This window comes from Castor canadensis, chromosome 7 (genome assembly GCF_047511655.1).
Source record: "Castor canadensis chromosome 7, mCasCan1.hap1v2, whole genome shotgun sequence".
Lineage (NCBI taxonomy): Eukaryota > Metazoa > Chordata > Mammalia > Rodentia > Castoridae > Castor > Castor canadensis.
In genome coordinates this window covers 154252871-154276117 of record NC_133392.1, presented here as the reverse complement: position 1 = coordinate 154276117, position 23247 = coordinate 154252871, and the positions used below count along the sequence as shown (strand labels likewise).

At 40.3% G+C, this 23247-nt stretch overlaps 1 protein-coding gene across 10 annotated transcripts in view; it reads left to right on the top strand.

Moving 5' to 3' along the window:
- The window catches only part of Vps13d (vacuolar protein sorting 13 homolog D), a 246848-nt gene that overhangs the window by 144939 nt on the left and 78662 nt on the right, over positions 1-23247 (top strand). For all 10 annotated transcript variants that reach the window (XM_074081332.1, XM_074081327.1, XM_074081326.1 and 7 more), the window contains 5 exons: positions 4334-4483; positions 5463-5559; positions 8180-8328; positions 18036-18170; positions 19255-19422. In XM_074081332.1, the coding sequence (XP_073937433.1) occupies positions 4334-4483; positions 5463-5559; positions 8180-8328; positions 18036-18170; positions 19255-19422 (699 nt within the window). The remainder of the gene's footprint in view (positions 1-4333; positions 4484-5462; positions 5560-8179; positions 8329-18035; positions 18171-19254; positions 19423-23247) is intronic.

Sequence of the window (23247 nt, the reverse complement as noted above, 5' to 3'; positions counted from 1 at the left end):
AGGCCAGTCTGGGCTACATAGCAAGACCCTATTGTAAAAAAAGAGAGAGAGAAGAGGAAGGGAGGGAGGGAGGGAGGGAGGAAGGAAGGAAGGCTGGCTGGCAGACAGGCAGGCATTAATTATAAAGGTACAAATAGGTTAAAAAGAAAAAAGATGGGAAAAATATATCATGCTAATACTAGTCATAAGGAAGTGGTGGGAGTGTCACTAATTAACATCAGAATAGATTTCAAAGCAAAGAATAGCACCAGAGATAAAGAAGGTAATTTTGTAATGAAAAAAAAAATGTTGATTAATCAAGAAGACATAACAAATTTAAACATTGAATTACCAAACTGCGGAGCTTCAAAAATACATGAAGGAAAAACTGAAAAAAGAATAGGACAAATGCGCAGACATAATCAGAGATTTAATACTACTTTTTAATAATAGAATAATCAGAAAATCATCAAAAACCTGCTTGATAACAGGCTTGAACAGCATTGTCAACCAACTAGATGGAATAGGCCACAGTCTGTACTGTAAAACAGTGTTCAAGAAATCCAAAAAGATTCAAGTTGCACACAGTATGTTTTCTGGCTACAGTGGAATTAGAGTTTAGAGAACAGAAGGATAAATGGGAAAATCCCCCAAATATTTGGAAACTAATATGCTCCTAAATAGCCCGTAGATCAAGGAAGGAATCAAAACAGAAGTTAGAAAGTACTTTGAACTGATTGAAAACACAACACCTCAGAATTTGTGGAATGACACTAGCACCATTCTGAAGGGAATTTTATAGCACAAAATAAATACTCTATTAGAAAAGGAGAAAGGTCTTAAAACAATTAGCTATCATCTTAAGAAATTGAAAAAAGAACAGATTAAACTCAAACAGAAATAAATAATAAAGGTAACAGTACAAATCAATGAGCTAATAATCTGTGGTCACAGTAGAGAAATCAATGAAGTCAAAAATTAGTTCTTTCTGAAATTTAATAAAATTAATCTGCTTTTATCAAACTAATCTGGAAAAACAAGAAGATGAAAAATTATCACTGTCAGGAAAGAGAGAGATGCCAAACAGGCCAAATAATGCCAGTGTTCTGGGGATGAGGTTTCTGGGGGAGCTGCAAACCCTTCTGGTGCCTGGGGACTGTTGGCTTTCAAGGCCACTGTGGAGCTGGGAGGGAAATAGGAATAGGACAGTTAAAAGAACAGAACTTGCTGTTCTTACCAAGTTTCAACTTATATTCTTTAAAAAATAGGTGGGAAGTGGGAGGCTAGGATTTCTGTAAGCCTTGGATAAATTTTTAGAGTTCTGAAAAAGTTGGTTTGAGCAATTTTTGGTGGATTTCTGTTAGCATGCCATCAGAATTTGTAACATCATACAGGAAACCCTTCTTCTTTCTAATCTCCACTGAAAGTGAAACTCATCCAGGACACTAGTTCCTCCTAAGCATTTCCAAAAGATCTGCAGGCTGGCCTGTGACTGCTCCCTCAACGGCAGCACTGTTCCTGCTGGGAGTACAGTGTGTGCCAGGCTTATTCTCCCTGACCTGGCTGTGCAGTCCCATTCAGATTATCAGTGCCATGATCTCTTTGCTGAAGACTTTCTTCTTTTATCATGCATCACAAATAGTTAAGAGTTCGTGCTAATCACAACCCATTGTTTGAGGACAAATAGGAGGTTAGTACCTTGGAATTATTTTTCTTTGTCCTACTTTTCTGAATTTACAGAGAAGTTCTGTTTGCTAGTTCTTTATAGTTCTTCAACTTTATTTATTTATAGACAGAGTCTTGCTGTATAACTCAATTAGCCTTGAATTTGCTATTTAGTCCAGGTTGGCCTCAAACTGGTGATCTCCTTGTCTCAGCCTTCCCAGTGTAGGGATTACAGGCATGTACCACTGTGCCTAGCTAACTTTGTGCTTTAATTAAAACAAAACGAATAACCTTTAACTATAACACCTCTTGATTTGATGTAGTTGACAAATCACACAAAATAAGCAGATTTCATAGCTTGCTTTGGCGACAGGGCTGTGAGAAAGAATTTTTAAAATAGAAAATATAGACCTGTTGTATGTTTGGGGCAGCATATTTGGAGCATTAAGTCTAATTTGGAGAATAAAACTAGAATTAGTGAGCTGGGAGCAGGGTTCAAGTGGTAGCAAGCATGAGGCCATGAGTTCAAACCCCAGTACCAAAAAATCCCTAGAATTCGTAATTCTCAGTACACCTTGTGTAGGTTGAAAAGCTTTTGTCCAAAATACTTGAGATCAGAAATGTACCAGATTTTAGAGTTTTTTGGATATTGGAATATTTGCATATAATCATGACATAGTCTTAGAGATGGGCACCAAGTCTAAACATGAAATCCATTTATGTTTCTTATACACTTTATACATATGGTCTGAAAATAATTTAATTTTATATAATATTTAATAATTTTGTGCATTAAACAAAGTTGCAGGATATATAATTTTCCCCTCCAAAGTTTTGGGTTTTAGAGCATTTTGAATTTCAGATTAGGGATGCTCAACCTGTGTCAAATGTGCCTAGGGAAGGGACAAAGGAGAGGGCAGAAGAGTGAGATCATTATTGTCATTTCATGTATTGGATGAGATAAGTAGTGATTCATTAGTCAGTAAGTTCTTACTTTGCACCAGCTGTGTGTCAGATACTGTGCTAGGCTCTAGAGACATAGCTATGACTAAAAATAAGTTGTCTCTGCTTCCTGGTGCTAACAGCCTAGAGAGGATGTCACCCAGTACATAAGCAAGCAAATAAATGATGGCATCCTATGTAACTGCTATGAAGAAAGAATGGGGGATGGTGCTGCTTTAGAGAAATTGCTGGGAAGGTCTTCTTGAGGAAGTGTGGGCTGAGTTGAAACTCAGGAAGAGAATGAGCAAACCATAGAGGAGGATACTAGAAAATCATTCCAGGGAAATAAAGCAAATATGACTTGATTTACACACACACACCTTTTTTTTTTTTTTTTTTGGTGGTACTGGGGTTTAAACTCAGGGCCTCATGCTTGCTAGTCAGGCACTTTACCACTTGAGCCACTCCTCCAGGCCTTGATTTATGTTTTTAAAAAAATCACTGTAGGGGAAAGAATGGAGGTAGGAAAAAGTCTCTTGTCCTTATCCCAGCACTCACAGCCAATGGAAGGAAAGTCAGCACCAACTCCTCTAACACTGCTGTGTGGAATCCCACGAGGCATAACAAAACAGACAAAGGATTTGGTGCTAAAGAATCAGTGTTTGAATCCCAGCTCTGTGAGAATGTGAGCTAGCAAGTCAACTGGATTGCCTCTCTAAGCTTCTGTTTACTCGAGAGTAAAATGGGAGGCTTGATACCCCCTTTGAGGTGGTAGAAGGGATGTGGTAGGTGGTATGCAGAGTTCCTACTAATGGTCTCTTGGGGTACTCCACAGGTGTCTCTTGCTTTCCTCTTCCCAAGGTGGATCTCTGGTGAGAAACAGAAAGAGGAGGTGGCTGCTCCTGCAGCAAGCCCCTGGCCAGCTTGAGTGTCCAGGTGCACCCCAGTCCTCTGTGGGACAGAGAGAGTAGCGTATCTCCTAATGCCATCCTAATGCCTGCATCCTGAGAAGGGAGCTAGTTGACTTAAGACCAGAGAATGGTTATCATTTGGTAGGCTCTCATTTTTGTTGTCTTCAAGGAATTTGTAGTGAGAGAGAAGCATCCACAGCACAGTAGTTAAGATTGCCAGCCTTGGGGTCAGACTGACCTGGATTCAAGTTTTGATTCTGTCATTGGCCAGCGTAAGCATGGGCCTCTCTCCTCAGCTTCTCTCTGTGCAAAAGGAGGACATTGTGCTTGAGGCTTGCCACAAAACCCTGAATCTCGTAATTCCAACGCCATGGTCTCATGCTGCCCGATGAGGTCATGTGTCTTAGACAATCAACTAGTGCAGTGCTTAGCACATCAGGTGCTCACCTGATGTTTTTTGTTACATTTTTTATTTCTAAATCTTTAATTTTTAAAATTGAGACATGGAAATTATATTTATAGTGTATAAGATTATGTTTGAAATCTGTAAATATTATGGAGCAGAGAAAGCTGAGCTAGTTACCAGCTGTGAGTAAATTTCAAATGTATTCTCTGAGCAGAGTACTCACCTAATAAAGTATTGCTTCCAGCCTTCCTCCTGTTATTACTGTTCCTAGTCTTCTGTGAGAGTGTTCCTGATGACTACTGGAGTAGTAGAATGGCCAGGGTACTTGCTGAGTAACTTCTGTATTGTGAGCACCACTCAGAAGAAAACCAAACAGCTCATCTGATTTTGTCTTTTTTTTTTTTTTTTAACACTGCCTTTCATGTCCTAGGTTGACAATCAGCTCATTGGTACCACTCAGCCCTTCATGCTGTACGTGACCCCTCTGAGCAATGAGAATGAGGTCACTGAGACTGGCCCTGCTGTGCAAGTGAATGCAGTGAAGTTCCCCAGCAAGAGTGCGCTGACCAACATCTACAAGGTGGGCTGGGGGGAAGGCAGGGAGGATAGCATGCAGGAGGTCCATTTCCTCTCACAGCCAAGTCTCCCATCAGCAGTGCAGGCCACTCATGGAAATAGTTCTCTAGGGTTGTCCACATGCAACTTAATAGACTGCTCAGGGAATGTGTAAGGACTCCTGTTTCTTGGCACTTTGTGCTTTGCGTATTGTATTCAGTGACTGCCACTGCTCATTTGGTAGTGCTGAACCCACAGAGACCACAGTCAGAGTGAAGTCTCGGTAGGAAATTATAGCATGTTATAGACTAGTCAGATATATTATTAGAAATAGAGTAGTACAGAGATACTGGAAAAGGCTGTGAGGAATGTGACTTTGGAACAGACATCCTGCTGTGTAAGCTGCCATGCTGTTTATGAAAAGCAGATAGTTCAAAAGTAATGAACTCTCTGACTTGGAGAGGTCCCCATGTGTAAGCCAGCCATGACAGCAGCAAACTGCAAAAGTGGGACAGTTCTTTCCGGTCCTCTGTTGCCAGGGCCAGTGGGATCCCACCTCTTTGCAGTTCTCAGCCACATGCCTAGTCATGCAGCTCCTTAGCTGCCACCCACCAGCACCATACAATTCACCTACCGCATCACAGTGGAGGTCATGTCCTGACTGGCAGCCCCAGGGGCCCGGGAGTGAGTTGTCCACTGAACTCCTTCTGGGGTTTTTGGTTGATTGTAAGAGATTAATTGTTAAAGGTAAGGAGAGAGAAGCCAGAAATAATTTGCCACTATCATTAAATGACACAAGTAAAGGATCTGTGTAATGTTTTTTTTTTTCTAGAGACAGGGTCTTGCTATGCTGCCCAAACTGGGCAGAAGTGATCTTCCTGCTTCAGCCTTGCTAGTCTCTAGGACCACAGGTGCCTGTACACCTGGGTCATGGGGCCTTCTTAACGGCACACGTGAAAGTTCCTCTATGTTCACCCAATGAACTAGACTTTGTTTCTCTTCAGCACCTGCTGGTCACAGCGCAAAGATTCACCGTACAGATTGAGGAGAAGCTGCTGCTCAAGCTGCTAAGTTTCCTTGGCTGCAACCAAGCAGAGCCAGGTAAAGCCAGTGCTTTATGTTGCATCTGGGGCTGCCCAATGGTATGCTTGAGTCCTTTTGTAGATAGAGCGCCCCGGATGCCTGCTCAGCTCCCTTTCTACTTGGCAGCCTGAACTAGCAAGCTGAGCTCTACATTTCAGCCAGAAATGTGGTCTGTGTTAGGTGCGTGAACTAGGCAGCTGCTGGAGCATCCAGCAGAAGACCGTTGGGGCCTTTGCTTTGCATTTTTTGATTCATCTGCTCTAGAGTAACAAACACACCACTTTGTTTTCTAACCTTTGCTTATTAAACAGACCCAGGGCCAAGAATCAGCAATGGTTTGGTTTAGTTGAGAAGAAAAAAACTTGGCTATCCTCAGTTCTGTGACCTTGACATCCATACCCTTCTGCTTTGATGTAGTCACAAAGGTTTCTAGTTACTTTATGATAACTCTTCATTAGAGGGGAGTGAAATACACTTGTGGGAAACTGAAATTTCTAGCAGTTCTAGGAACAGTTCTGCTGTTGTCTCTTTATTTTGGACTCCTCATCACGGCCTCTTTTTCCTGTGTATAGTTGGACTTTTCAGGGCTGTATATACACAGCTTACAAAGAAGACAATAATGCTCAGGCTTTTGAAGCCTAAACTAAATACTGAGACTGAAGAAATGATAAGAAAGAGATTTACGTTTGTTTGCCCATGTTGGTTAGAGGGAAAAAAAAAAATTTCTGGGAGTGTGTGTCTGTATGTACACACAATGCAAGGAAAACATTTCTCTTTTTATCCTAGGGGTAGAGTTAAGCCTTAAGAGTATTTGGGATTGGCTGGGGATGTTGCTTAGTCATAGAGTGTGTGCTTAGCAGTGTGAGCACTGCAATTCAATCCCCAGTGTCACAAAAAGGGAAAAAAAGAAGAGGAAAACATAGTATTTGGGATCAAGAGACAGTCTGGTCTGTTTAATGCTGCGTTTTCCTCTTTGGGCTAGGACTCCTGTTCATTTGTACTCAGGCAGCCTCTTGAAGCTTGCTGGCCAGATATCCTTTCTTGTTTGGTATCTTCCTGAGTTTTACTTTAGGTTTGATTGGTTATACTTTCCTTGTAAGTGTTCTTATAAGTTCTTTTACAAATGTCTCCTCAAGTATTGTATAGTGGATTTAGACTTGTGAAGTCCTTATCTGCCTTTCATTGGAGCACCTCCTCTGCTTTCAGTAACTTGTTCTGTTTCCTGAGCAGTGAGCTCTCCTCTGTTACAGTACCATTCATCTGTAAACACAACTGATAACAGTTCATACAATAAATTTGCTTGCTCAGAAGTCATGTGCAGTCTTTCTGGTTTTCTTTCTAAGGCACAGGAAGCCAAGAGAAAGCATGCTTCTTCAATGGATATGGGTGCAGTGTCAGGTGCAAAGAACATATTGCTGTGGTTTTTCTCATGCCCCTCCTTTTTCTTCCTTCCTTCCTTTCTTTTTGTTCTAAGCCTCGGTTTCTCTGCCCTGAACATTAGAAAACGGGAAGTGTATTATCCTTGCATAGGGGCCATGCAAAATTTTAGTGTATGTGCTTCCGAAGCACTCTTTCTTTCTCTGCCTTCCTTTCTCCCTCTCTCCCTCCCTTTCTTTCTCTCTTCCTCCCTCCCTGTCATTGGTAGTACTGGGGTTTGAACTTAGGGCTTCACTCTTGCTGGGCAGGCATTCTACCACTAGAGCCATGCCTGCAGCCCTTTTTCCTCTGGTTGTTTCTGAGGTCGCCATCTCACGTTTTGCCCAGGCTGATCTGGATCATGATCCTCTGATTTTATGCTTACCACTGTTGCTGTGGTGACAGGCACACGCCACCATGCCTAGCATATTGTTTGAGATGGGGGGGTCTCACAACCTTTTCTTGCCCAGAACTTCCATCTTCCCTATCTCCACTTCCCGCAGAGCTGGTTTAACAGGCACATGCCACTTCACATTGAGATGGGGCCTCATGAACTTTTTGCCTGGGCTGGCCTCAAACCACAATCCTCCTGATTTCAGCCTCCCAAGTAGTTTAGGATTACAAGGTGTGAGCCACCAGCACATGGCTCCCTGTTCTTCATTTTTACTTCATGGGATAGCAAATAAAAATTCTGCCCACTGTTTGGGGAGGGTACTCCTTGTAATTACGTCAGTTCTTTGTGGCCTCAACTCATTTCTTTTTTAGGCATTATGTTTTATTCAGATTCATTATTTAACTGGTGATACTGTTCATTGTGGTTCAGCTGTACTGCACTCCAGATCCTTAATTGGATGTCATATTTTGAAATAAATTCAGATAATCTGGGTTATAGGTAATAACAAAACAACAGTAGTTCTAGAAAGCCTGTGACCAACAAACACCTCTGACCTTTGGCTTTCCCAACTGGATTATTTTTTCCAGAAGATATCTGCCATATGGCAGAGTCACAGATGAAGAGATTAAGCTAGTCTACTTTTGTGATAAGCAACATGAAGCAGAGATCTGTTCAGAGATGGTGTCAGGATTCTGCACACATACCTGATTCCTCAAAAACTAAACAGGAAGAGAGAGATGTCAACATCTTTTAAAATATTTTTCAGTGGGATTCTGAGTATTTGAGTCATGAGACTTAGGCTGTTTGTTTTATTCTGCTTTTGTACAGAGGTGGAAAAATACGATGAAAACCTCCATGAAAAGGCAGTCGAGCAGGGTGGAACACCAATTCGATACTACTTTGAAAATCTCAAGATCAACATTCCCCAGGTCAAGCTCAGTGTGTTCACCTCCAGCAAGCTGCCATTGGACCTCAAGGTGAGCTGACACCTAGATATACCCTCAAGAGCACTTCTCCTCAGAAAGAGCCGGTGTGTTGATTATTTGCTTTTTCTTTCTGGCATCAGCATTCATCACAGATATATGTGTAGGTTATTTTCTTTCAGATGGTTTATTGACTCATCTCTGTCTTTTTCTTTAATGTTTGAATATGCTTTGCTAAAGATCAAGAAGTAACTAGAGAATTATTTAAACCTATCTGTTCTCTATGTAGCTCCTGGCATATCTCAAGAGAGGTAAAGCCACTTTCCTAGGACTGCTTCCACTCTCTAAAAGAACCAAGACCAAGACAGTTACCTTCCTTTTGTGCCCAAGACCTGCCCTCCTAGTTCTCTCTTCCTCTCTTAGTATCCACCTCTTCTTGGATGATTGTCACTAGGAAGGTCTGCCACCTTCAAGGCAGACTCAACAGTATGCTCGCTGGGATGAGGCCTTGCCTGCCTAAGCATCAAGATGTACCACTGCTACTGACCATCTCGATATGTTCATGACAGATACAGCCTCAACACCATCTTCATTTTCAGCAATAAAACATATTTTAAGCCAGGGAGAAGGCTGGAATTCAAATCCAAGCCTATGTAATGTCTACATTTTTTTCACTATATTGTTCTGCCCCCTAGAACATGAGGAATCAAGAGAATTTTAGACTTATGAGTCTTCAGTGATGCCCAGGTTTGGTCAACAGAAAAACTGAAATTCAGTGTTTAGTTTCTCAGGCTTGTGTAGCTAGGTAGTGATGGGGAGCAGGAATAGAACCAGGTGAGTGTTGGGAAGTCTTTTTCCTAATTTGACTCTAAACCTACAGCTTGCACCCATCACTTCTGACTTTCTCTATTGTACTTGACCATTATCAAGACCTCCTTCTTCCCACTAACTGCTGTCTAAACTCTTTCCACCACCCTGTGCTGCCTCTTCTCAGATGTTGCAAGATGGTCTCTCTTTTTGCACAGGAATAGCTAGAGATTGGAGCAATAAGTATAAACCTGAAATCATAGACTGAGATGTCTATGCAGCTTGCTAGCCAGCAAGCTAGGTAGTGTAGGGACCATGCGTACCAAGAATGTGGACACCCTTCATCAGAAGGGGCAGTGCATCTCACATACAGGTGATGTAGTAGGAGAATGGGAACCCAAGGTTGTCAGATCTTCAGATTTTTAAAGAGAAACTAGAAATGTGGAATTTTTTTAAAATGTGGAATCTCCTGGTTTTTAAATGTTGGCAACTAATTCAAGTTTCTTGTATTTTTTTTAAACTTTGTGGGCCTAACAAAACACATGTGTGGGCCTCATGTGGTCCGTGGTCTGCCAGCTCACAGCCTATAAAATAGACCTACAGGTAATGGGACAGGAGTCTGGTGAACATCAGATGGAATTCGGATCTGGGCAGGGCAAGGGCGACTATCCAGTGAAGTGCGAAGGGTGATGAGAGCTGGGAGAGCTGGTCGGGAGAAGAGGGCATCCTTAGAATGGCACAAGTGCCCTCTGCTCGTGATGCCCGCTGCTTCATCTGCTTTAATTTCATGTTTCCCAAGAGACTGGAGATAGTTGTAATTAGCATGGGAGTGAGGGGAAAACCATGGGAAAACCACTATCTTGCTACTATCCACAAGTATCCACTTGACTTATATGACCCCCTGATAAAGTATTTTCTCCCAGAACACTTGGCACTCACCCAGCAAACCAATGCTAAGCATTTCCTGAAAGTTGAGGACTTCTTGTTTTTAAAATCATTTTACTAAGAATCATAGACACCTAACTATTCCTTCCAGATTGCTTCCAGCAGAAGAATTCCCCAGACTGACAAAAACAGAATGATTTTTCTACAGTTGAAGTAGGCAGGCCCAGTTAGATGGTATTGATCTGTGTGTGATCTCTGTGTGTGTATGTGTGTGTGTGTGTGTGTGTGTGATCTGTGTGTGTGTGATCTCTGTGTGTGTGTGATCTGTGTGTGTGTGTGATCTGTGTATGTGTGTAATCTGTGTGTGTGTGATCTGTGTGTGTGTGTGTGATCTGTGTGTGTGTGTGATCTGTGTGTGTGTGATCTGTGTGTGTGTGTGTGATTGTGTGTGTGTGTGTGAGATTGTGTGTGTGTGTGTGTGTGTGTGTGTGTGTGTACATATACTTTGCATTCACAGCTTTCTGATCCTTTAGGTTGAATGTCTCACCTGGCACCACACTGAAGGAACATTTTCATGGTATTCTCAAATCATTGTTAAACAAGTCACAAGGCATAGTCACATAAGGAGGTTGTGGGGTAGGTTGCACAGAGGGTAGTAAGTTAATATTTCAAGCAGGGTGCTGGAAATTGGGACTTCAGAGTTAAAATCTCAGCTTGTGGAAGTCACTATTTACTGTGTCTTAAGTTCTCATAGTGGAGGCTGAGACTCATAAGACAATGCCATTTATTTGGAGTTTCCTAACAGAGTAATCTCTCTTTATTAGTTGTTCTTAGGACAGTATACTCTTTTTTAATGAATATGTAACTGCTAAAAGTATATAGTTAGGAAATGGAGGCCTCTCCCTGAACAGGAATCGCTAGAGCCTGACTAAAAGGTAAGCCTGTCTTTGGTATTGAAGGAATAATTATCTCCATTCTCCTGATTCCCAGCCAGGAGCGAGGCTGTCAGAAATCTCCGAGGGGAGCCTCTCCAGGTTTACACTGAGGGTACATTGTTGCCAGATACAGTGTCTGTTCAGAGGGACTCAGAGCAGTTTCACATCTGCTATCTCAATTGGATCCTGACTCTGATGGAGGAAGGGGGAGGTAGTAGTTCCATTTTACAAATGCAGAGACAAAAGCGCGTTCCCTCCCCCACCTGGTCTCTCCATTCTCCCAAGTTTGCATGTTTGAGTGGCATAGTAACTGAAAATGCCAGGTAGCCTATATATGTGTTTTGGGGTTTTTTAAAGATCAAAAGAGGCCAGGAGCCCTTAAAAGGTTTCATAAGGTGGCCTACAGCAGTTCCTTTCCCATTTAGAGCACTAGGGTATTACAAAAGAAGGGCTTTAATTGAGCAATCTAGTTTGGAAGAAAACCCACATTTTAATGGTCAGAGAGAGAGGGTGGGGTAAGGGGGAATTTTAAACAAAGACACTATTTTAAAAGCCTAAAACTGTCTTCTCAAAGGCTTGAAATAATTTGTTGGGAAACTTCAGACCCTTTACTTTTTTCCTTCCCTCCTTAAATAAAAACCAGATTTGTTAAAAGGAGAAAAGGTCCGGTATTGTTAATTGTATTTCAGAAAGTGCTAGAGAGGGAAATTATCCCTGTAGCTTTAAACACTGTCCCAAGAGGGACATAGGCAAATACACTGCTTCACATGAGCAGTCTCCATGTACCATAAATAAACCTTTCACGAATGAATTCCAGACAGTTTTGTTTAGTGCAGGATAAACTCAGAAAGGAGAGGACATGGCGCAGGGCACAGCTTGTGATCTGAGACCTCATACACAGGTATTTCTTCTTTTAATCCCACGTTTCTGGAAGGCTTCAGTAATTTTATCTGGGGAGGAAGGAATAGAGTTTTCTAGTTTTATCAAGAACTGATGAGCACAGAACGTATTTTATAACAGGAAACTGCTACTTGAGTGAGTAAGCATCAATGTAGTACACTACTGTACATGACTAGTCATTTACTTACTTCAAGAAAAAGTCCTGGCCGGGTGCCGGTGGCTCACACCCGTAATCCTAGCTACTCCGGAGGCAGAGATCAGGAGGATCAAGGTTCAAAGCCAGCCCGGGGAAATAGTTCATGAGACCCTATCTCGAAAATACCCATCACACAAAGGACTGGTGGAGTGGCTCAAGGTGAAGGCCCTGAGTTCAAACCCCAGTACCACAAAAAGAAATTCTTGTTTGGCCCTTTCTTTCCCTCTCTGTCTTCTACTTTGACTGACCAGATCAACCTGAAGGTGGCAGAATAATTCATATCAATAAGGCTGTATCTAAGCCTTTTCAAATATAGGAAGCCTCAGCAGTAAGTGACTAGGTGAGGATGATTTTCACTCAGAGCAGGCTATTTTCCTTGGTGCAGACAAAGCACTGTAGTTATTGGAAGAGGGGATGGTGTTTATCCCGGGGCTTTGGTAACTTGGAGTTCTTAAACCTTTGCAACTATGTGTGGTCCTTCTTCAATATTTGATTTCAGTAAGGAAGTTGGGGTTAAAAAAAGGCTTTTGCCTTAAGCCTTTGTTTAGTCACACTTCCTCTTCTCTGAGAAGAACGTAATGCTCAGAGTTATGTTGGTAAAACGGGCTGCTGAACTGAAGGTCAGTCCTGGGCTTTCCCAGCATGCTGTCCTGTGACTCTGAGCAAAGCAGTTAAACTTGCTGAGCCTCAGTTTCTCCATCAGTAAAATGAGGACAGTAAGACATGCTTACTATTTCATCACCTGGGTGAATGGATAACAAAGTTTTTGAAGAAAAATAGCTTTCACACTTTCTACCTATTTGGTAATTACTATTATGAAACAAACATGTTCGAGTCTAAGACCTACTAATAGCTAGCTGCATGAGTTTCGGACATGCACTTAACACATCTTCAGTTTTATTTGTGCACGTTTGTGCGTGTGCACACGTGTATGGGATGGAGAGGAAGGGGGGAAAGGAGAGAGAATTAATTTAATAGTATTGCTAGTCTCTAAAAATGCTTCTCTCTGAAATTGTTTATTAGAAGCTATCAGTGATTTCCCAAGGCACCAAATCCATTTCCTGTTGTCATCTTCATTGAATCCTCTGCTGTTTGATATTTCTGATCTCTTCTTCTTGATAACTGTTCCTTCTGGATTTCCTCTTCCTTGTTTGCTGCTTCTCTGCCCTTTTCACTGTTGTATTTTGCTTCTTCTTCGAACCCACATTAAAGGGACAGTCCTTTTATCTGTGAACTGTCTGGTCATGTCACTTGTCCACTTTTCTATGGAACTATTGGTCTTTTATCGCCTGTAATTTTAGAAGTTCTTTATGAAAGTTTTGTCTGTGATGAAAGTTACAAGTGTTTTTTCCTTCAGTTTTTTGCCTTTATTTTGCTTTATGTATGTTCAATTAAACAAGGTTTTTATTTTAATCAAATGTATCAGTCTATTGCCTTTTTGTATCTGAAATTTGAGTCAAAAAGGTTTTCCCCCTTTTTAGAAAATTCTATCCATTTTTTCTTCTATGATGTGATTTAATTTCAATTAAACATTTTCTTGCTCCAAAAGAATTTAAGGCAGCTTCTGAAAACACGTGCAGAAAAGTTAAGAGATAAATGAGAAACAGAATAGAAATTCCATTAAATTATACATGAGCTCTTAATATCGAATAGACATTTTAATAGACTCAAAATATCAGATTATTATATGTTAGATTATTATAAAATTAGATATATTCTTGACACTTTCTATAAGGATAAATTCTGAGTGGATCAGAGATTTACTGATGGCATTAGCATGAAAAAGTTCATTCAATAAAGAAGAGAAGTTGGCATGTCTTCTAAACACCTCGAAGTAACAGTCACGTTAAATAAAAATATAATCAGAAAATGGACCCATATCTAGAAATTGTTAACTGGCTTATAGCCAAACAAGCTGAGAACTTTAAGAAAAACTAGATTAACAACAACAAAAAAACCCCAACTTTTTAAAGTTTATTTGAAGCCATTGGAGAGCTACCAAGACTACCAAGACAGTCAGTACTTGAGGGTCCAAGATTTAGGAGAGGCGAGAAACTCCGTAAGGTGAGTCCAACATGTATTTTTTTTCTTGAGACTTTTTTCATGACGTGTAACTGGTAGAGGGAGAATAGCAAAGAACAAAAGTAGAAACAGCTGCCAAAGACAATCCAGCTGAACGTTCTAGCAGTGTCATGGGACTACAAGCAAAAGTGGAAGCTCCTGCTGCTACAAGAGCTGGTAGTTGAAAGGCAGTACCTTCAGAGAGGATTAGGTAGAAAACAGACCCCACTCCTCTGAACTGCTTCATTTCTCCAGGCATCTACCAATTTCTAAGTGACCTAGTCCAAGAGAAGCCAAGCAGAAAGTGGTAGCCAGGAAGGTGAGAGGTAAACAGCCCTTTCAGCAGGTTTTTTTTGTTGTTCGTTTTTGGTATTTTTGCAGTTCTGGAACTTGAACCCAGGCCTTGTACATGCTAGGCAAGCTCTCTGCCACTGAGCTACAGTCTCAGTGCTCAGCAGTGTTTTGGTACTGGGGAGATTAACATTGGAGGAATGGCATTACTTTTCAGTCAGGAGGTTAAAGTGCCTTATCAGACCTTATAATGACTGAACTAGACCAGAATTTAGAAAGCTGGAATCCCATTCTTGGGAAAACCCAAATGCTGGTTGGATTAAAACATTATATTTTTCATTGTACCTGCCTGCCAGACTCATTGAAATTCTCTATAATGTCTCATACAAACTATTGCATTAAATCACAAACTACCAGACCCATTATGAGATAGAATTAAGAGGGAAAAAAACCAGCACTAGAAATGAAACCATAGATAAACCTGATGTTGGTATTTCCAGATGCGGAATTTCAGTTAACCATGAATGTGTTCAACAAATTTAACAGAAAACCATAATTTATTTTTAAAAATAAGGGAGAATTTTCATGCACATAGAAGAAAAAAATCTAAATTAAAAAAATTTTTAAATCTATTTGGCAAACTAAATACAGCAATATATAAGAAGGAAAATATAGCCAAACTGGGTTTATTCCAGGAATGCAAGTTTAGTTTAACATTTACAAGTAAATTGTATAATTCACCGTATGTCAAAAAAACTACATTTTTTTTTGTGGTTATCTCAAATGCACAAAAGCCAATTGACAAAATTCAACATCCACTTATAAAAACAAACCTCAGCAATCTATAAAAGGAACTGTCTGATCTGCCAAAGTACATCTGTGGAAATCTACAACGCTTCTCCCTGACACAGGAAGGATGCCCGTGTCACATCTTTCGTCACGGTTATACTGAGAATCCTAGCCAGTGCCATACGGCAAGCAACATTTTAAAAAAAGAAAGAAAAGTTATAAGAACTGTAAAGGAAAATGAAGATTTTATTGTTTGTGGAGAACATGATTGTAGAGTGATGAAATAAGTTCAGTGAGGTTGCTGGAGACAGTATATAAAAATCAATTTTATTTCTGTATGTCAGCAGCAATTACAGAGAAAAGGAAAATTTGGATGATATAATTTCCAATGACATTAGGTAAACAATGAATGCTGTAACTTATGTATTACTATGTAACAAGCCATCCCCAACTTAATGGTTTAAAACAACTGTTTTATTTCTTCACAATCTGTGGGTCAGTAATTGGTCTGGACTTAGCTGGGTGGGTCTTCTGCCTACCTCACTGTGGTTATTTGTGTGACCACAGTCACTTGGCACATTCAGGGGATCCTGAGTGGTATAAGATGTGCTGTCAACAGAACCGCTTTCTCATGGTCTGACATCTTTAAGGAGGCTGGTCCCAGCTTCCCCATGTAGTAGAGGCATCAAAAAGTGTAGAGTAGAGGTTCCAAGTATGTCTCTTGAGGCATAAGTTTGGAGGTTGCATGACATTACTTCTTCTGCATTCTACTGACTAAGGCAAATGTTCAGGTTAGTGAAGATTCAAGTGGAGGGAAAATAGCCCCCATCTCTTTGTAGAAGATGCAAAGAACTTGTGGCCATTTTTAATGCTTCACAGATACTTAGAGATTCCTCGAACAAAAATGTACAAGATACTTACTCAGAAAACAAGGAAACATTATTCAGTGAAATTAAAGACCTAAATAGATAAACAGATATGCTGTATTAATACACTGGAAGATTCAGTATTGCAAAGTTGTCATTTTTCTTCAAGTTGACTCATACAGTCAGTATAATCCCAATTAAAATTCTGGCTATTTTTTGTGGGTAAATTAACAGACTTTAAAAAAAAAAAAAAGTGAAAAGTGTAATAAATAGCCAAGGTAGTTCTAAAAGAAGAAGAATGAAATTGGAGAGCTTACACTATTAGATTTCAGAAGTTATTACAGAGCCATAGTAATTAATTAAAACTGTGGTATTGGTAGAAGGCAGAACAAAACAAAGTAGAAGAAAGGATCCAGAAGCAAATATATAGAGTCACCTGACTTATGACAAACTTTACACCGTATTGCAATAGGAAAAGGGTGATGTTTTCAATAACTACTACTTAGTCGATTGTCTGCCACCTGGAAACAGTGCAGAGTGATGCCTGCCTCACATCCTGTGTATAAGTCACATGATGTAAGTGTGAATAATAAAACAGTAAAGCTTCTGTAGCTTTATGGTAGGTGGTACTTCATTAACCAGAAAGCTCATCCCATCAAGGAAAAGATTGATAGGATGAATGTCCTTAAAACAAAGTTATGTCTGACCACTAAAAGACACCACTGAAGGAATAACTAGACCCATTACAGACAGGGAAGATACTTCAATACATTTACTCAACAGATGACTTGTTTGCAGTATATGCTACAATAAGAAAAAAGTAGACATCTCATAAGAAGTGAGTACAAGACTTGAATAAACACATTACAGAAATGATGTGCAAATGGCCAATATTATTAAAATGTTAATCTTTATAACACAAAATAAACATCAAAACCACCCTGAAAGGGCTGTGGGAGTGGTTCAAGTGATAGACTCCCTTCCTAGCAAGTGTGAGGCCCTAAGTTCAAACCTCAGTACCTCATAAAATTTAAAAAAGAAACCACACTGAAGTATCATTACACACCCTTCAGAATATCTGTTCTGCTAAAAGCTGTTTGTAGCAATTGCAAAAGAGGACATAGAACAACGGAATTTTGTGGACTATTTGAGGGAGCAAAAACTTGTTCAGCCACTCTGTAAAGCTGTTAGGCAGTATATACTGAGGTTGACCCTGTTCGTTTTTTATGACTCAGCAACTTTAGTTCTAGGTCTATGTCCAAGAAAAATGCATGTGACTGTGCCCCAAAAGAAATGTCTAAGAATTAGCACTATTCATAAAAACAAAAACTTTGAAGTGACCCAACTTCTCATCAGTAGTAATGATTAAATAAATTGGATTTTATTTGTACAATAGAATATTAAATAACAATAAAAAATTAATACGCTGTACTTGTATGCAACAGTCTAGTGGATCTTATTACTGCCTGTAAGAAACACATACATGCTTATGGTTCCATTTATATAAAATTCAACAAAGGAAATCCTAATCTGTGGTGCTGGAAGTCTTGAGGGAGGGAGGGAACAGCACCGAGAAATGTGTAAAGGAAGAGGAGCTGCTTCCACAGTGGGGACAAGAATCTGCTTTCTGACCTCGGTCGTGGTTTCATCTTGTGTTCATCATGGGAAAAACCATTGAACTAGGCATTTGATTATTATCCTTTCTGTATGTGTGGGAGCACACATTCAAAATAGACCAAAAGGAATTATGCCAGGAAGCCAACAGTGTTTATTTCTATGTGGTGTATGTAACTTTGGGTGATATGTAGATAGATTGATAGACAGACAGACATGTATGTGTATGTGTATACATACATTTCCCTAATACTTTACTTTTATGATTGATTATAGGGAAAAATCTTTTAATATATATTAAAACCTTGACCCCTATTGGAAAGTTGGCATGACTCATAACTTTCATGATTCTAGAATTAGAGTACATTGTAAGGCCGTCACACAGCTAACCTGTCGTTTTCCTTCTTCCCTAACTAGGCACTAAAAAGCACCTTAGGGTTCCCACTGATTCGGTTTGAAGATGCTGTGATCAATCTGGACCCGTTCACTCGAGTCCATCCCTATGAGACCAAGGAGTTCATCATCAATGATGTCCTCAAACATTTCCAGGAGGTGAGCTTTGGAGAACTCCTTAGCAACTGGACCATAAGCAAAATGTTTGTTTTGGTTGTTTGGGAGTCTTGATTACTAAGACAGTACTACTGAGAATCCAGTTTAAACATTTTAGCTCTCAAGTTATGTATGAGTCAGTCATGTCCTATGAAGCCCTTATATGTCACAAAAATCTAACACAGTACATTTGACTTGTGATCTGCTTGTTTTGTTTCTCAGAGCTAGTCTCAGGCTTTCACTAGCTTAGTCACAACTCTTAATGGTTTAATTGATACTTCAGTAATATCACATTTTATTTAATAGCCATGGGCCCACTTTCAACAACCACACCAGTGTTCTTAGAGCCTATGAGAGCCTGCCCTTGAGTTGAACTTGAAATTCTTTTAGCAAGTTGGACATTTTCCAGTATGTGTTTATTACTCAAACTGCACAGATCAAAATATAAAGCCAAAACACATTTTTCAATGAATAGTAAAGATTATACACTATTTGTTAGCTTTCAAAGTTAAAATATGTCCTATTCTTGCTTCCTTTTCTCTGTCCCTCATTTTCTTCCTTGACTTTCCTAATTGGTGATATCTCTACTTAACTGTAAGGAGACATTATAGCAGATGTCACTGGAGCCTGGAGTCAGGTAGTGGGAGCTACAGGACAGTAGAGGGTTGTTGCTTCATAAGCTACTTTATGCCCTCACTTTCCTCTCCACCCCAGCTAAGGATGGGGCACTACATCTACCTTCTCTGCTCCTGCCTGATTCTCTTTTAGTAGGGATAATGGAGAGTATGATGTGTAGGCCAACACTCAGAAAGAATAATCTTTTCGATTTCATAGCTATTTTTCTTCTTCTAACTGGCTTTGAAGTTTATTTCTAAGTGTATTGGAAACAATCTGGTGTACATGTATTGGGAGAATTTTAGGTGGAGCCTATGATAGGACAGTAAATATAGATTAAAAGGTAATTGTTGGCAGTGATGGGAATGGAGGATAAGACAGATTTCTGGCCTTTTGCTGGAGACCCTGATATCTGCAGTTACAAACTGGTGCTGATTTGATTTTTCTCCCCAACCTCCACTCCCCTTGACAGGAACTCCTCAGCCAGGCAGCTCGAATCCTGGGATCAGTAGATTTTCTTGGCAATCCCATGGGCCTTTTGAATGATGTTTCTGAAGGAGTTACTGGACTGATAAAGTATGGAAATGTTGGAGGCCTTATCAGAAATGTTACACATGGAGTGTCAAACTCAGCTGCCAAGGTAAGGGACTAGAGATAAAACCTTGGTGAGTGGCCTTCCTTATGAGTCTTCTGTATCACTGTAGTGTCTCTGGTAGTTAAGAGGCCATGAGAAGCTACCTTTGCAGCATATCTTGCCCTACTGTCCCTTCTGTCACCAGCACCATTGAGCATGCCTCCATCCCCTCTTCTTCCTTCCCCTGTGTATTGACTGCCTCTGTCTAGGCTCTATGACCCTCTTACCTGAGTTATTGCACTAGCTTCCTGACCTTGGGTTTCATGCATCTTTTACATCACCACTAGAAGGAACTTGCTTTTTAAAACATGAAATTGATGGGACTGGGGGTGTCACTCTGTGTTAGAGTACTTGCCTAGCTCCAAAAAAAAAAAAAAAATATATATATATATATATATGAAATTGAAATCCTGCCTAAAATCTACCAGCTAATCCCCACAGCTCACAGAGAAACCCAGCCTTCTGTAGTGCCGTGGCCCCACACAACATTTGAAGCCAGCCTCGGAAAGACAATGGGATAATGCCCTTGTGTCTTGTAGCCCAGTTGATCTCTTTGTTCTCTGCGATTTTACTGTTAGTAGTCCAGTAGAAGCCAATTCTATGTGAAGCTGGGGAAGGTGAAGGTGGTTGTGGTGTAGTGGCTATTTGACAACATAGCAAAGGCCTCCAAAGAGCTCTGTTTCCTTCCCTTCCCTTTCTACTCCACAGTCCTTTCATATAGAGATGGAGGTTTCATGAATGAGCAAGGCATGAGAAAGCACTTGTACTCTTTACTGATTTCCTGCAGGGCATTTGCTGCAGTGAGATCATGGGAGCTTTTGCTGTTGGGAGGGAGAGGTGGCTCTACCAAGAGACATGTGGGATGCATAGGGATTGAGCTTGAGGAGCAAGTAAGACAATGGAATTGAATAGCATTTCTATATTGCATGGTGTTACGAATAATGCGTGAAAGCTGGGGATTTGGTCCTTTTTTTCCAGACTGCCATCTAGAAATAATAGTTGTTTTGTCAGATTGGTTTTTTCAAGGCTGTAGTGTGACTGAGCCAGACCAAAAGTGTACTGCTTGTCTTGTGGTTCAAAACGGGGGAAACTTGCTTTTAGAAAAAGGGTGAAAAGGTAGAAACGAAAGAAACTTTGCAAAGCACAGTTAAAGCAGTAAAAGTCAGGTCCAGCGTCTGGACGACTGTTCGTGCATGTTTCTGTTTTGAATCGTTTCTTGCATTGCTCTCAGACCTGCACCCTGATAAAACAAGAAACCTCACATTGATGGCCCAGAGTCCATATTGCTCTTTAACTTTTAGCTACTTGCCTTGATATAAACAGATGTTCTTAAATATTTAGTTGTAACTGCCCAGTGTAAAGATTTTATTAAATTTTGTTAACCGTATTAAATTATAATTAATATAGGAAAGTCTCCTAGTGATACAATTTCTTTCTTTGTTTTTTGTTTTCCTGGACTTCAGTAGCTAATGATGTACATAGGGGCCTTCCTTAACTGGAATTGGAAGTGCAACTACTTTACGGGCTTATTGTAAGAACAAAATGGGATAAGGCATCATGAAAATACTAAAAAATGCAGATGGAGGAATGGATCATCATTTCATCTCTAACACTTGCATTAAGACTTGAGCCCCCAGGACATCATCAGTGCACTTGAAATGAAAACCAAGCACTAAGGTCTGCCAAGGAGGAGGGGCTTGGGCACTCAGAGTAGGAGAGTCAGCCCCCATTCAGGCCAGTTTGGCTGTTAGGAAACCTCTGAACTTAACCTTCTGGATGAGAGTGAAGAAGCTGTCAACTCACCTGTGACTTCTCAGCAGGTGAGACCTCTTGTAGGTTTCTCCAGTTCCTCTGCAATGCCCTTTTTTATCCTCTTCATTTATGGAGTTCTCATTTGTTCCCTGGTTCTTCTTTTTCCCTCCCGGAAAACTGCTTTTGAGGTTCAGGGGTTAGCATGAAAATATAACTTAAGGCAGAAAAAAAGGGCACACCCCTCCTCTCTATATCCTCACCCCCGGATTTATATGAAGGCCTGGTGACAGGGCTAATGCTTTATTGGACATCGTGCTTTATATTGTCATTGGATTTGCATAAGGGACTTTCCAGGATCCAAGTTCCTTTTGGGATTTTCATTCACATATTTGTTTTGCCCTTAGAAAGCTAATCACTATTCAAGTCACAGGGTGCTACTGAAAGGAATTGCTTTATAATGTATTTTGATAAGAAGAACCCTAGATTTGTTATAAATTCATCCATATATCTCTAAGATGAGAAGACAAAGGAGATTAAAATTGCCACTTCACATTGGAAATGATAGATCCAAAAGCTGGGTCTGTCAGCTAAACACTTATTCTGGTTATCTTTGATTCTTCTGTATATGTGGTTGTGCTAATGATCTCCATTTTCTTGTCATTTTGTGGGTTGAAACTAGACCCTTAATGTTGCTTTGGGGGGAATGTTTTGTTTGCTTCTCTGTATACACAAGGGGAGTTTAAGGAAGTGCAAATGACCACAATAATCAACTTTTGGCCTGTAGGAAGTATTCCAGTGATTAAAAGGAGGCAAGAAAGACAGTCTTGTACCTCACCAAGCCTCAGCCAGCCTGTCTCATTTCACTGCAAAGACTGAGGGGCTTTTACTTGGCTTGATGACTTTGAGTAGAGTGGAGAGACTCCATTAAACCTAAATTAATTAATTATGTGTGTGTGTGTGTGTGTGTGTGTGTGTGTGTGTGTGTGTGTGTGTGTTTACAGTTATAATTGGGTTCCCAAAGACATTCATGCCTCCAAAAAATCATAACCCATTATGTAAGCATAGGACTATACATTGAGGGGACCTAGGGGCTGGTAGTCAGAATACTGGGCTCTAATCCCATTCCTACCTTTAAACAACCTTTTCCTCTGTTAGTCTTGAGTGTCTGTCCTGTTTTTTTAAACCTAGGAAACGGTGATAGAAATTCCACCTATCTTATCTGAAGAGCACAAGAGATAAAAGTAGGTGAAAAGCCAATGGGAAGTTGAAAGGGAATTCATGCTGTCACTTAAGGTTAAAGAAGCGGAGTGTGGTGGCTCAACTGGTATAATCCCAGCTCTCAGGAAGCAAAGACAGAAGGATTGCAAGTTAAAGGCCAGCCTGGACTACATAGCAAGATTCTGTCTCAAAAACACCAAGCAAACAAAGAAAAGGGTGTAAGCATGCAGGTCTTAAGTCATTTGAGGATAAATGAGATTAATTAACAGCAAAATCTTAATATCAGGTCTATGGTATGTCTACTTCTGCAATTTCTTACCTCATTTCTGTTATTTATTTCATGCTGGTCTCAAAAGAAATGCCCTTTATCCCCATTATTGCTCTTGTCTTCCCTTCTCATTGCTCAGCTCCCAGAAATCAATTTATGGATTCCAAAGCTAAGGTGATGTGACTTAGTGGTTAGCCACCAAGTGTGAGCCTCTATCCACAGCTCCTCTGTCTAGATCTTGGCAAGGTGACTCTAGCCCTCTGGGGACCTCCAAAGATCAGAACTCACTCCTGAGATCTTGGCAAGATAGTTGCCTCTAGAATCCTTTATAGGAATGTTGTTTCCTTACAAAAAGGACAGCACGGAATGTTCCAAACCCAGGTTTCTTTAACTCTGCCTTATGAATTGTAACTTTCTCCTAGTTGTGTGTCACATGAATAGCTGCGAGATCCTTCAACTTGTTTCAAAGTCAGAGAATTGAGGGATAGAGTCTCCTACACAGACAATTTCACTCATGTCTACATCAGTTGTGTAATTTTTCATTTGCTTACAAGAAACTTTTATATTTACATAACTGTTATCCAAAAAATAAA